Raw genomic sequence first — 15,198 nt, 5'->3', positions numbered from 1 at the left:
GCTAACGTGTTAGGGGAATTCCTCCCCAAGATTGTCTCATCAAGCAAATAAAATGCTAAAACACGGATACCTCTCGACTAGTTGCTTGTGAGAAGTCGGGTTTTAATCATTTAGAGCGGAGCAGAGTTTGGTTCGTTATCAACAACGTTCTTAAGTTGAGTGATCATGTGCAAAGATTTGGTGAAAAGTATGTTCCTTGCCATTGACAAGAATGACTTGGATTTGATGGAGAGCTGCGTAGAGCAGGTGACTCTGGATACTGTGTTGGAGTTTGATAAGGAATATGGCGCATCACCGTTGCATTTGTGCGTGAAAAAGCTCGCCGGAAGCTCGCGAGACCTCACTATGGTGCGCCGATTGTACGCGAGCGAGTGGTTCGATAGCACCGTGGTGGATAGAGAAGGGCATACCGTGCTGCAGTGTGCTTTAGCCCTTGGCGACGATGAGCTGGTGAGAGCGCTAATACAAAAAATAGAAATAGCCGAAGCGGATGGCGGTACCGCTTGCTACAAGATAATGCGTCACAATTCTTTGCCGATTGTTAAAACGTTTCTAGCGATGCAGCGCTATGAGAGAATGGAGGAGTTCCAGCATCTGACCAGTGCGTTGATGCAGTTGACTATGAAGCAGTTTAGTCTGGCGTCGAATGTTCGAGTGTACGTGATGTGGAAACTGTCCGCCTTTGGGTTTGAGCATCTGTCGGGTGATTGGTCCGGGGTGAAGGATCCCAACGAATGGAAGCAGCACATGAAGGTCGTACGCGAGTGTTGGAGTGTGATCAGCGAAAAGTATGACACAGGCCTCTACACCGATATAGACGATACGTTGCTCCACCAATTGCAAGCGTGGCACAACCACTGTTACTTCCTCAAGCACAACCAATTCCTGGCCCACCTGCCAATGTCAGAGGCACTGTTTTGTGTGGCAATCTTTGTTTCAATACATACGGATAGTGTTCCCGAGTACCGGCTGTTGGTGACCAAGCGCTTGGTGATTGATGTTGTACGCATGATTACCGATCAACTCACGATCGCCAAAGATTTTCTAGAGACGATGCACTCGGATCTGTTTGCGGTAGCAAAGCCGTTCGAAATAGAAATATTCTCCCAGAAGGAGGCCATCGTTTTGGACATGATGAGCAAGGTAGCGAATGCCGTAATCCCGCATAAAAACCACCTAACGAAACTGTTGGAGAATAAGCGAGCGATGTTGTGGCCTACCAATGCGGACAGATTGATCAAGGAAATGGCGGAGAGGGTGAGAAAAATAGATCCAGCGTGGACCGAACAAAGAATGGACGAGTTGAACGAGTTTAAAACCAAATCCAAACAGCTAATCATCGAGCAGATACGCATCCGGTTGCCTCCAGTATCCCATCCACAGAATGTGGTTACCAGATTGACAAGTGAGTGGAGAAAAGGGCGCACTACCGAGTCCATACTGCCAGAGCTGATCGCGGAAGAAGCATTTAAGCTTCACCATCTGATGCGATTCAAGGATCGTCGCATCAAGCGTAAGCTGCTCAAGTGTTACGCCAAAACCAAGCAGTTCTACTCGCTGCGGAAGATGCTTCGTTATAGTGCGCAAATAAAACCGTTGGAAAACGAGAGCACGCACACTGACATCATGTGCATGCAGGGTGTCATGCAAACGCTGGGAGAAGCGTTGAAAAATACCACAAACTCAGCCAATCTGCCCGGCAAGATACAAGACGTGATGAAAGCGATTGTAACACCACACTTTGTCAAGCAAAACAAGTCACTGCGGGAAATGTTTTCGCACGGCGTCCCGCTACACCGGCTTCTCGCACCATACGTTGACGATCGAAAGCTGTGCAAAGAGTTTTACTCCAAGTTTGGTCCAATCAGAATTGTATTCCAGCTGCTGTACATCGTGTTGGTCGCCGATATCAAGTATTCGTTCTATGGGCAGTTACGATCATGCCAGTCGTTTGAGTTATTTCAATCGCTAGCCCGCTATGCCAGCCATAACAAGGAGCTAGAAGCGAGCCAGCAGAAACAATACGAAGAGGTGAAACAATGTTTCCAAAACATAAAAGCCACTTTCACAGAGGAAGCGAAGAAAGAATCCATCCGCAACATGCGGGAATATGAGTTGTGGCGAAATGATGTAGAGACTAAGTGTGTCATCGTCGATGAAATTGGCGATTTCTTAAATGCTACCAATGATCTACAACTTTCCGCCGTAGCTTCCCTTGGTTACTGCAGCGACGATCTACCGTCGGTGAAACGAATGCTTGACTGGTTTCTTTACAAGTTGTCGGTTGTAAAGAGGATCTATAGTCGATGGCGCTCCAACTGGCGCAACATTCACGTGAATTTATCTTGCGTAGATTCGAAAGAAGCACGCCAAACACTCGATTACTTTCCTTGCACGTTTTCGCATCTGCTGCGCAGTGCTGTCTGTGAGTTTGATTGCTCGCAAGAGTTCGACAGTCTGGCGCAAACACGACAGCTGGCACAGGAACTGGGACTAGCGGACAAGCTCGATGAAGAAGCGTTGCAATCACTGTGCGCCCGTCTGAAGCCTTACTACAACAACGTGTTCTACTTGGATAGCAAATGGAAGGTGCTGACAGCGTTCTGCAAACAGCACAAGATCGCATGGAACGAGCGATTGGCCAGACAGCTGCTGAGCAAGGATCAAGAGGTGCTGCAGCAGTATTACGATGATACGCGCAACACATTGCTCGCCATACTAGAAGAACGCCAGCTGCACACTGTTGATGGTTTAGTCGCTGTTGAGTGTGGTAATTTTCCGACACGTACATTAGTTGCATTGATGAAGATTCAGCTGGATCTTTGCGAGATGCTGATAGCAGTACAATACTTTGGCGACAGTTTTCACTACATGAAACATTCCATTCCCATGATCCAGGGGAGGAACTACCGGAACTATTTGGCCCACGACGTACTGTCCTACGATCTATTAACCTACAGCTCGAAGGTAAAAATCATAATTAACGCTCTTGTGTTTGCCACCACGAAGGTACACCTGTTTGATACAAAATGCGCGACAGACCCGAACACAGCGCCAAGCAAGTTTCCATCTTTTGAAGATACAAGGCGGTGGCAAGGAGTGCAGGAAGGATTGTTGACCGCAATCCAAACGCGAGACGTACGGCAGATACATTTCGCTGTGCGGGATGGTGGTGAGTTAAAAAGTCGATTCTGTTGCTCTCCAAATGCTCTCTGTTGTCCAAGCGATAGTTTACCGCTTATCGAGCTGGGAAATGTTTGCCGTTTTGATGTGCAGGTTTTAAGATATTTGAACCGATATTTTGCACGATATATGGAAGCACTTGAAAGCCCATCGTATCAACTGAACAAGGCTCTACGCTTAGGCGACTATCCGGCAGCATTCGAACGATGGGTCGAGAGTGAAAGCTCTGAGCTACCGGGTAAACTCGCTTGTTGGCCGGATCTGATGGCCAACCTGCTGCGCACGGAATGGTTCGTAAACCAGGCCAATGTCGCCAAAAGACGTCAAATTTTGATAGAGTGTATAGTAAACGGCAATGAGCGAAGTGTTCGTGAGATGTTGCCTCATTTCGGTATGTTCAGCAGTCCAGAAGATACTAACAATGTGGATCTCCTCTGTGTTGCTATGAGTTACTGTAAACGAACGATAGCAAATATGTTACTACCGCACACACCCGTACTAAATCAAAATGCAGTGTCAATCGCTGTAATTTTACACAGGCAAGACTTCTTTACTGATGCAATGGGTAGAATGGATATCGATGTAAACCAATTCGAACAAATATTCCAATTTGCAACTGATATGAGAAATGATGAAGCTGCACTCTACATGCTAAAACAAGCGTTCTCACAATTTCTAACGCTGAAAACATATATATGCCACCAACTGGCCGCAAAAAGGGGAAGGATGCATGTTTTGCAGCATCTACTAACAATTTGTCCTTTGACGAACTCTTCGGATATTGCCAGCATTATATTTTTAGCAGCAGATGGCCAGCACTGGTCGTGTGTGGAGCTGTTGCTGCAGAAGTATCCAGATATTCCGGTCGATACGCCTTTCCCTGGCCATTTGAGCAATAAAAATTGTACACTGCTTCAGCTGGTGAAGTTTGACCAGGCTCGCATACTCCAACAAATCAGCTCAGTCAAACGCGATGCCTTCCTGCGTGAGGCGCCACATCCATTTGCTGTAACTGTGCAATATGGGCATACAGCTGGGAGGACGGTACGAGCGCTCGAAAAGATGGGCTTTGACTGGATTGACAGTTCATCGGTGCTGGTGACGATAGTAGAAAGTCGTAATAGGGATGCGTTGGAAATGATCGCGAAGCGGGTGAAAAATCTAGATGTGATTGTAACAAAAAATGAGAAAGATCGCTTTGGATTGCCGTTGAATATGCTACAGCGTTGGAAGATGGTTGCTTTTCTGGAGGGAGAGCCATACCAAAAAACGCCATTGGGTAGCGCTGTTGCAGATGGCAACACGGCAATGGTTGAAAGCCTGCTCAACTGGGCACGTCAATTGCGCACGATCGATAGAGTAGGAACGTTGCACAGGATTATCGTCGAACGAGATACACCGTATTCGTGCGCGGGGGACGAACAGGTACCATCGGAGCATAGCAATAGAATCTCTATGTATGATAGTGCATATTCCGCTTTACAAAAATGTGCATATTTGACGAACATGGTTTGGCACGATTTCACGCTCGATAGTGCATCTGTATCAGTCACTTTCAATGTATTAACCACGATTAATGTCAGCATTAAATATCCTGAAAGCGGTACATTGTCGTTGAGCAATCCAAACTCCCTGGATGACAGTCTAAAAGATTTACTTAAGTTCTCCAAGGAAGAACTCAGACAAAGCACAGCGGTTTTCGCACAATTCAAATCAATGGACGGCACTAAACACTATTTTTGCCGAGTGGCGGATGTTTGTTTCATTAACAGTGTCGATCCACCGGGAACCAAGGTTGACCTCGGTGTTATGACAAATGCACCAGCTGGGTTCGACGGTACCCCCTCACTACACTGTTGCTTCAATAACGAAAAGCTGGAGATAGTTCAACTGTTAGTTGAAAACGATGCCAACCCGTTGCTATTGGGAATAAACGGTGTGAGTGCCATACACCTTTCCTTACTATGTTCACGTGATTTTGCTATTGCTCGATATCTGTTCGACGAGTGTATTAGGCGTGATCTACGGAACAGTGACGGGGCTTCCGTACTGGAATTTGACGATGGCGAAACTAGTGGCGAACGAATGATACATCACGCCGCAAGGAGTGGCCGGTGCGATATAATTCAACGTTTGCTGGCCTGCAAGGTGGATGTGAGAGTACTGAGCAGCAGTGGAGAAACAGCGGCACACGTGGCTTTGCGCGCAAGTTATCAACGCCCGACGCAAGTGATCAAAATGCTACTCGACTATGATCCTGGCTCGGTAAATATAGTGAGCACCCAGGGCTACACACTGCTGCATTATGCTATATTGGAGAACACCACAGAAGTGCTGGAGTTGATATTGGAGTACGAACCTGATTTGACATTACATGGCAATACAAAGCCACCCCTTTGGATAGCTTTGATGGAGAAAAATATTGCATATGTGAAATGTTTGCTGCATCATGCGACTAAACACAATATTCGTGGAATTACATGGCACGATGACTACGATCTTGTGCTATCATCATTGAACTGCAATGATTACGAACTCTTGAAGGCACTGCTGGAGTACGAACTGGAGCACCCGCTGGATGAAACTGATGAGCGTGATTTGCCCAGAATACTGAGCATTCTTAATTATTCATCAAGTAAAACATCAAACACGACCGTCACACAGTTCGTGCAGGCGGAAGGTTGGAACAATGCCGAAAAGTTTCTGGAAGAATTAATGGTTCTAGCTAGCTCGATCATTTAACAGTATTCCTGTGGATCAAAGATAAATATGTTTGTACAAGAGACGAATTGAAATACATTTTTATATTTACCGTTCAAAAATCGTTGCACTAGTGTTTCTGTGGACGTATCTTGCGACTACTACCTGCTACTGGTTAGGATTCATTTCGATCGTCATCATGTCATTTTCAGTAAATCATCACCATCGCCATCTTAACATAGTGTTTCTTATTGAATTCATTGTAATTCGTTTTCCATTCCTGTTGTAAAACAAATAAAAAATGGGATCATGTATAGAAAACAATTGCAACCACACAACACATTCATTTACTAATAACTATATCTTAATCCTACATTTGCCTGTGTGTCTGTGTTTTTTTAAATGTTTTTTGGTTTAATTATTTGCATATTCTGCCGTTCCAGCGTTCTTTCCAGCGAAGAACATACCGTGAAACTATTATTAACGTAAACTATACTTATAGCAGCAGATGGCTGTTTCCCGGTACCCAGCGTAGTACATTACTTCCAAACAAAAACCTACTTAAAATAAACTTTCTGTGGCTTTGCGCCTCATTACTGTCACGCTCTACCTACAGCTGGATCCATCGTTTGATCAAAAGAGCTTAAAGAAGCTATACCCCTTCAAACTTTGACGCGACCGTGCGGATGGGATTTGTTTTGCTGTAACGCATGACAGTAACATTTGGTAAAACTATCTTACATTCTATATACCGTGACAGTGTAGTCAACTGCTCCAAACATTCTTTCTTTCCTTTTCTTCTTACTGACTAGAGAGATTTTTGCCTATAAAGTAACGCAAGGACAGAACGTTCCACACATTAGCTCCTACCATCTGCTCGGATCGATTTTCAGTTTCAAATTGAGATATTGCGCGCAACTACCTACTCGCGCAAAGTCTTAAGAGTAGAACCGAACGCGCGACAGTTGAATACGGTTAGATTTGAAACGTTATAAAATTGCTTTCCGTCTATAGCTGTATGTTGTGGAAGAAAGATATGTAGATAAATAATGTACCGTTTTCATTAAGGTGTGTACAGCAAGGCGTATAATGGCGATCACGTCGAATCATTCTTTCAGCGAAGCGCATATGATCGAGAATTTGGATACCCTGGATGCACAAAGGGCTTACAATACAGTTCAAATAGTAAGGTAAACTAGCACGCTTGTGGTTCGCTTATGTACCAGCGTTTTTGTACAGTACTCCATAGCGCACGGCCTATATAAATAAAATAGGAAGCTTGCGGATGTTTCAATCCTCTACAAACTGAACAGATCCCTTCCGACAATTACTACCTCTTCAAGCCGCAGTTTGTTGTACTAGATCCGGAGCAGCATATAACCACCTTTTCTTTTCTTAATTGTTACTTGCCACAAACGCGGTGGCAAATGCTCTCCCTCTTCCTGTTGTAGTCTCTCTGTTGTTTCTTCATTTATTACATTTAATTATTCGCAATACAATTTGTACGGCTGCATCAGAGTGTCGTTGCGAGTCTGCGTATAATAGGTATTCCCATCGCATTTGGGAACATATACCACACACACACACAGTGTCTTTTACAATAACACAAAAACACATAGCGTCTTTGTCGGAGGAAACGGTTGTCGTCTTCGGTATGACTGCTGCTGTTTGGTCTATTGCTACTATCACTACCTCTCTATCAGCTGTAACAATCACATCGCCGTCTTAAGATTTGAGTCACAAATCCCTAGCTAACACACCTGCACGCCCTACAACGTGTTTGGTAAAAACTACATTTCATTCAGCCTTTAACTCGGAACTCTCCGGTTTGCACTTTTGCAGTCGACTTGTTAGTGTTTGTCTAATAGCATGTATCTCGACAGCGGGTGATAGAGAAAACGATAGAATTCGGTAAGATTTGTCGATGGTGTGCACTGATAGATTGTTAACTACGCCTAAAAACAAGCAACAGGTAAACAGTGTTACACCGTTTACCTCTGGGTGGGGAGCAGACATACGCAAGGAATATGCAACAGTAGCAGGGCAGGGAAGCATTTTTTTTTATAATTTTCAAACATAACTAGCTAAACAAACAAACAAAAACCAGGCACAATAACCTAAAACAAACGAGAACTAACATACTAAGCAGAGCATGGTAAGAGTATTTCGGGCGCTGGCTGTTGGTTTGACCCAAGCGCTAAGGAGTGCCAACTCCAGCCGAGCTCCTTCGAGCGTCTGTATGATTTTTCTACTTCCCTGTGCCAAGCTCTATTTGGTTTCGAACAGTTGTGTGTATGTTTAAAAACAAAACCCGAAAGAAAGATGGTACACACATCTTACAGTCTACGCCTTCTTCCTACGTATTGCAATTCTTTTAGCGAATAGATAGTTTAGAAATGGATTAACAAGCAAGTAGGATTCGGAAAGGAGGTATTAAAAATGGTTCGCATGCTGCAGCAAGCATGCAGCGTACGAACGAACTAGTGTAACTGCTGGTTAAACGGGAAACGTGAAAGTGGTGTAAGGAAAGCTATTCCCTGGCGAGCAGTGCGCGCTTAGTTTTGCACCTCGAACTCTATTTACTCAACATGTTCGCGGACTGACTTGCCGGCTGTACCTAGCGGAATACTGCTCCCTTGCTGCTGAGATCGAACTTTTTTGGTGGGCGTAGAGTGGGGTGAGCTTTTGGCCGAGGAAGAACCACCCTTGATTCCTATAGTTTAGAGAAAGAAAAAAAAAACAAGAAAAGAAGAGGAATAGAATAGGATATATCGAACGTAAGCGGTGTTTTTGTTGCCAATTTTCGGTAGCAATGTGATCTGACACAATGGATGAGAGTCGTACGGAGCAGAGCAGTAGAACCATGAAGGGCTGAGAGGTGGTAACACACACAGGGGGAAGGATACAGCAGCCAGCATTTCGTGTGCAAGAGAGTCGAAGGCGTCGACGCAGAGGTGCGAGTCAACTGCCTTCCGGGGTCAAAAATTACGTGCTGGATATGTCTTGATAGCCATACCCCACCGGTACGGACACCTGGCCGGACTCAACCGAGCTCGGCGCCGCACAGATGTGCCATACAAAAGCGTAGAAAAGCAAGCACCCTTTTATTGAACCCGCACGCACGACACACAACCCTTACCATACTAACGCGCAACATGCTGCGCTAGCGATGCATAACATCTATTTATGTACGCAGGCACTGGCGGGCGCTTCAGCGTTAGATGATGCTCCCGAGTGACGACTATGCGGCGGGCTAATTATCTTCTTATTGATGCAGATTTAATATTTTCATTTAATAACTTTATAGACAATTCTTCATAAAGAAGGCTTAATTTATAAAATTTAAATTGATTTTTTTTAATTGTTGAAAAAAATCCTTTTGAATAACAAAAAAATTAGAAGAGAATCATATTTTAGGTTATTTTTGGGGTTACATTTCAAATGAATTTTAAGAACCAGATTTGGTTTATTTAAAAGTAGCCAAAATAATTCCAATATTTGGGATAATATATATTTTAGCTACAAATTTAGCTAAGCAAGCAAGCGCTATTTTAGAGCAGCATGCCACAGATTATTTAAAAAAACGCAGCTGGTTTCGACATTCTTTTAAATTCCTGCTTATTCCACAATGAGTATAATAAACGTTTGTATCATCGGCTTAGATATATGCAGCTCAAGCTCTTTTCTTTAAAAAAAACCGAAAACCAGTTAGAATATGTTTGAAACTGAATGCTAAAAATACGATTAAATGATATTCTATTTAAACCCCTTATTCTAGACGGCTACATCCCCTGGATAGAAAAGTCTAAATATACGTGCAGCGTAAAAATGCGTGCTGGGTGAACCACGTTTGCCAAGTTTACCTACAGCACCGAACGATAAGCCTTTGCCAGTGAAAATTTGCCCTAAATTATACACTCCATTGCACGCGATTCGCTCCTCCACGCGGTTTGATAATGTAAGGCACAGCAATGAAAACCGTGTTCCGTGTGTTTTATATCAAACACGCTATCGATGGGCGGCATTATTTAGCTCAATTTAGGATACTGGTTGGATGGCGAGGGAGAAAAATAATACAAAAAATCTGACCCTTTCGAGACCCACCACCACGGCTCTGGGTTCTTTCTGTGCGGTTTTTGATATGCTAATTTCTCCCACGGAAACAAAAGCTCAACATTCGGCAACGTGCCAAATAGCAGGAGCAGTAGAAGAACCTTGTGTTCGACACGACAGATGATTGACTATTCACCTTGTGTGTCTGGCTCGTGGTTACACACGTACGAAAGCAATCCTTTCTGGCCATTTTTGTTTGCGTACAATCAATTATTAAAATAACCTTGTACACATTTCAATCGTAGAGCGAAGGGGTTTTTTTTGTTAAACCTGAAACCTAATCATTAGTAGTACAGTCATTATCCGATATACGCTATCGTACGGGACCGAGCGCAATAGCGTATCTCGAGTTTTCGCGTATAGCGGATTCCTATGGAAAAATAGTTTACACTATCGGTTCGAGGGTTGAAATATATCGCCTCAGAGTTTTGCATTAAAGTTTTTTGTTATACAATAGGTATCTTTTGCACAAATTTAATCCAAAATGCATTAAGAACATTAAAGAAATTCAAAAAGAGCATAACATATTTCAAAAAATTAAAATATTTGCAAAAAACACTTGGAGCTGTCAAATTTAGAGGAATCGCGTACTGCGAATTCGCGTATATCGAGTATCGCGTACTGCGGATAATTGCTGTATAAGGTTCACCCATATTTAACCAGTGCAAACATTGGCAAGCAAAAACGTAAATGTAACGGCTATTTAAACGGCAAAAAGCTAACATAACGAATGCGCTTGGAACGTAAACAGCGCGCGCGCAAACATAAACCGAAACAAATGCAGCATGAAGCGGTGAAACGTTTAGCGAGGATGAAATAGAAATAAAATACACCTCCAAGTACACAAGAAGCAAGCGAACATGGGAATGCAATTTGGCACATTGATCACACTAGAAAATTGGTGCTCATTTTTGAACTGTTTTCTCCTAGCCTACAAAGCACTTTAAGCCTCTTTCACTTTGTTCGATTGCCTAAACCTATAAACATTATTATCACATCGCATCAATACTGCTTCGGTTTGATTCTCGTACACAAGGTGCTGCAAGCGCGCGCGGACATATTTTAGTACGGACGATTATCGATTGCCTGGTTTTTTAAGGGGGAGCGCAGCGGACCGTCAGTTGCTGCTGCTACTGCTGCTGCCGTGTGTGTGTGTGCCCGTCCTAGCTGGGCGTGCAGCTTCACACGATTTTAATTTTGATATCATAGCTAGGGCTGTTTATGTCGACCATTCTCAGCTTTCCGCGGGCATGTGCCACAAACATGGGATGCACGTAATATTCCGGTCCTTCCGATGGAATGGCGGGAGCAAAGAGAGAGGTTGGTGATTGGTGATATGTAGATACGCATATAGATTTTGGGTATAGCGAGCGTGCGCGCGTGACAGATATAATTTTATATTGGCATTGCGTGATGCAGCAAAACAGAAATATGGATAACGAAACGAACCGGGTGCACAACTCTCCTCACTGTAACCAGCAGATGGGTCAGCGTGTTGGTGTTTGCGTGCGTTGAATTCTCCCTCCTAGCCCTTCCTTGTCGGGGGATCAATATCCGCGTCCAGCGACACATGCGCTACACGTGCGTAAACCGCGAACGCGCACCGTTGCTCACCCACTGGAGAGACATGATAAGGATCGCGCGCCACCCGGAGTGGCGTGACAGCGTTGTTCGAGCGCGCACTACCAATCGGCGAACGAGAGAAAGAGAGTAGCGTCCGCGATAAGCCCTGATTTGGCGCGCTAGAGTTATATTTGGAGCTGGCACTTATCGGCCAGACGAAGCCAGTCGGGTTAGTCGCGCGATAAGGGACGCTCTCACACTGCTTTTTTGCATGCGCGTATGAAGAAGTTCCGCATAGCAATCACACACTCACGGGAGGTGGTAGTAAACAACAAGCTCGCACAATGTTACATGGGGTGATTCAAAAACCGGATTCGACCCGGGAGTCGATCGACGCCGGTCAGCTGGACTTTGATAAAGCGAGTGGCGTGGTGGTGTGAGCGAAGCGCAAGAGCAATAATCATGACCCTTCTTTTCCCCGATTACGTACCTTTCGAGTCGCCCGATACGATGGCCGAATCTTTGAACGTGCGGTTGACCTGCTTCACCGGAGATCCGTCTCGTGAATCATCTTCCTGCAATGTGTACCGAGAGTCGTGTCGCGATGGTTAGTGTTTAGTAGAACGCTTCGTTTTCGAATTCGATCGCTTACCTCAACGTATCGGTGCCACAGCATGCAACCGTACACAAACAGCACCGACAGTACGGCCTGTATGATTAGCCACACGACGATGTTCTTGACCTGGGTGCGTTCGAACAGCTCCTTGCCGTTTTTGATGCACAGTATTGCCTCCGACACCAGGATGGCGATGTACACCCAGCACTGTGTGCCCAGGCGCTTGCAGCGCGTGTCCGTGACGTAGATGTAGTACTGCCGGACCGAGGGCGCCGTGAAAAGTCCGACAAAAACCAACCGACCGATGACCACCGGGTGTGAAGGAGGCATTTCAAAGATGTGCTTCAGGAAGAACGTGTTTAATTCAGTTAGCTAAAAATAAAGAGAATGCGACATGTCATTATAAAGTTCTTCCAAATTGGAACACAGCGAACCTAACCTGCCACAGCAAAACAAGCTGACTGACGGCAAAGAACCGCATATAGGTACACTTCGGGTCGAGCCACCGTACCGGTGCCCAGCTTTCGGGCGTAAACTGCAGCACCGCCCGCTTCAGCTTGCCCGTCGTCGAGGAAATGTCCCGTATGCTGGCCCACTTGTACTCGCGCATCTCCAGCAGCTTGCAGATCTTCAGCCCGCACCAGATGCCGAACCCATTGCACACCAGCACATCCAGTATCAGCGCGTCCCACCAGCATTCGGCAAAGTTGGGCAGCAGATGGGCGAACGTGATTTCCGTAATTTCCCACATCACCGAGATGGCCCACAGGATGCCCATGTGGCGGATCAGCACCGCCTTGAAGGCCCAGCCCAGAAAGTGGCCCCAGGCAAACACGTCCACGTGGGACCAGATGCGCTCGAACGACATGTCCGAACAGTTGGCGGCATATTGCTGGATCGTGGGAAGAAAGCACCAGTAGACAGTCAGTGGAAATTCTCCAAAGCAAGCTTAATTGCGGCAAACACTCACCTTCTCCATGTCGATGTGGAAATCTCGCAGCTTCGGATCGAACCAGTAGAAAATTCCCATAATTGATTTATAGTCCTGGAACATTAGAAACTGTAGCAGCATCAGGTAGAGCACCGAGAGGCCGAACAGCATTCGCCACACCACCGGGTGGGGGCGCGTGAACGGACCGTTCGGGAACGCTAGCACGGAGATGATCAGGAAGAAGAATATGACGCAAACCATGCCGGCCCAAATGTTTTCCTGTATATCGGACTGATCACTGGAAAAGCAAGGGAAACGGAGTATGATAAGATATGTAGCTTTTTTTAATGTTTTTTGAGTGTGAAAATGGCAAAAGTGGCTGAACTTATTTCATTTTAGGTTATTAAAAAAAACACGAAACTTCTAATAGTCTTCAATGGAACTGTATCAAAGGTTCCAGATCGATCCACCGATAATGTCAACGTGTTTCGGAACGGTTCTTGTTAACATCAAGCAAAGGAAACAATCTGAAACATGTGACACTATCGCGACCTGATCAGGGACGCCTCGAGGAAGGTAAAAAGAAACCGCTTCTCATGACTCCTATAAAAAATAACTACTTTTTGGCTTTACTTTAACAAATATGTGACTTTTTTGTGCATCCAATACTTTTGCTCTCTGCTAAGCTGCTGCGCGGATCTAGCAATCTGTGTGAGCACGTTGCGGTTACCTAACAAGCGTTTGCTTCGCCCTCCGAAAAAAAACCTCTCCATTTTCACATGACCCCTAAAGAAGTCATGGTAGGTATCAAAGTACACCGGGCCCTCGGAATAGTGCACACATCAAATGGAAGTTCTGGCGTGAAAGCAAAATTAAATTATGCCCTTACTAGTTCCCCTTAGCCTTTGCGTAGCGTGCGCGCCACACTAGGGTGACATACGATTATGAAGAAAATTATGTGCCCGGGGATATTGTGTGTGTGTGTGTGTGTCCCTTCCTATCACCAAAAAAAAAACCCGGACCCAACACTACTTACCGGACGAAGGCAAAGTACATCACGCCGAATATCGACACGGCCAGCAGCGTGATCGTGTGCGGTTTGTAGAAGAAGTTGAGCGAGATATCGTCGACCGGCCGTTCGTTAATGAACTTAAACTCGTTGACCGCCATCGTGTGCTGCGAGGCGTGCAGCAGCGATTCACTGCCAATGCCACCGTCCGCCGTGGCCGGCCGGGGCGGCGGAGCGGGCTGTGGACTGCCGCCGCGCTTCTTCATGTTTCGGCGGCTCCTCAGCACAATAACACCGTCGTCCGGGAAGGATTCTGCTGCAGCTGCTGCTGTTGGTTCCGCGTTCTCGGCCAGCCTTGCGTGTATACGCGCGTGTGTGTGTGTGTGTCTGTTTCTCACCGGAAGCTGATATATTTGTGTTTCCTTCGGTAGCAGGCAAATAACTTCCGACACCAGCCGGCACTACCGCGCTGTGGTGCTGTGAACTGTACACTACCTCGGCTAGCAAACGATTAAGAACGCAGCACTGCGAACGAATGGGTTCGGGGGCTCACTGTAGCAGGTCGGCGCTTGCTTTGTCTTAATTGAATTAAAATCGATTCACCCAGCAGCAGCATAGGCTCGCGTACGGGGTCTTCTCCGACTGCGTGTGGTCACTTGGACCCGGGCGCAGAAGATGAAAGTTGTTCCGGGCAGGTTTCTTCGGATGCAAGAGGTTGCATTTACGGCACGTGTTTTTTTGCACTTTGTATCACAGAACTCCACATCTCCGCACGTTGTTTGTGCTTTTCGCTGAACTATCACCACGAGTGCAATTTTCAGCAGAACGTTTTTTTTCCTTCTTGCTCACAGCGCGTGTTTTGCGGGACCGCACGATGTTTCTCGGTTGGAAATTTATTGAGATATGAATTTAATCTCACCGCCGCTGATTACATCAGAGAGCGGACAGCACATGACAGCCCTTCAGCTTTTGAGTGAAGTTTGCTGGCGGGTTGGCTCACAGTGTGTTTTAATTGTACTAGGGCGGCAAGAGCGTTTGACAGTGCAGCGCAAGGTTTGCTTTGTGCACTAGTGGAGGCAGCTC

At 45.7% G+C, this 15,198-nt stretch overlaps 1 protein-coding gene and 1 non-coding gene across 5 annotated transcripts in view; both read right to left on the bottom strand.

Annotated features, from left to right (window-relative positions):
* The window catches only part of LOC121600499 (phosphatidylserine synthase), a 20,281-nt gene extending 5,083 nt beyond the window's left edge, over positions 1 to 15,198 (bottom strand). The window contains exons 1-8 of one of the 4 annotated variants that reach the window (XM_041929150.1): positions 14,143 to 15,195; positions 13,146 to 13,404; positions 12,615 to 13,067; positions 12,212 to 12,547; positions 12,050 to 12,134; positions 8,501 to 8,596; positions 5,996 to 6,163; positions 5,543 to 5,933 (exon numbers count right to left, since the gene is read on the bottom strand). In XM_041929150.1, the coding sequence (XP_041785084.1) occupies positions 6,141 to 6,163; positions 8,501 to 8,596; positions 12,050 to 12,134; positions 12,212 to 12,547; positions 12,615 to 13,067; positions 13,146 to 13,404; positions 14,143 to 14,381 (1,491 nt within the window). In that variant the 5' untranslated portion in view covers positions 14,382 to 15,195 and the 3' untranslated portion in view covers positions 5,543 to 5,933; positions 5,996 to 6,140. Of the gene's footprint in view, positions 1 to 5,542; positions 5,934 to 5,995; positions 8,597 to 12,049; positions 12,135 to 12,211; positions 12,548 to 12,614; positions 13,068 to 13,145; positions 13,405 to 14,142 lie in introns of those variants that run through there. The other 3 variants (XM_041929152.1, XM_041929151.1, XM_041929149.1) reach the window with 3 other exon arrangements.
* On the bottom strand, positions 8,820 to 8,990 carry LOC121600698. The gene has a single exon (XR_006005867.1). It is a non-coding gene; the product is annotated as a U11 spliceosomal RNA (small nuclear RNA).

Source organism: Anopheles merus, chromosome 3L (genome assembly GCF_017562075.2).
Source record: "Anopheles merus strain MAF chromosome 3L, AmerM5.1, whole genome shotgun sequence".
Lineage (NCBI taxonomy): Eukaryota > Metazoa > Arthropoda > Insecta > Diptera > Culicidae > Anopheles > Anopheles merus.
This window is presented reverse-complemented; position numbering and strand designations above follow the sequence as displayed.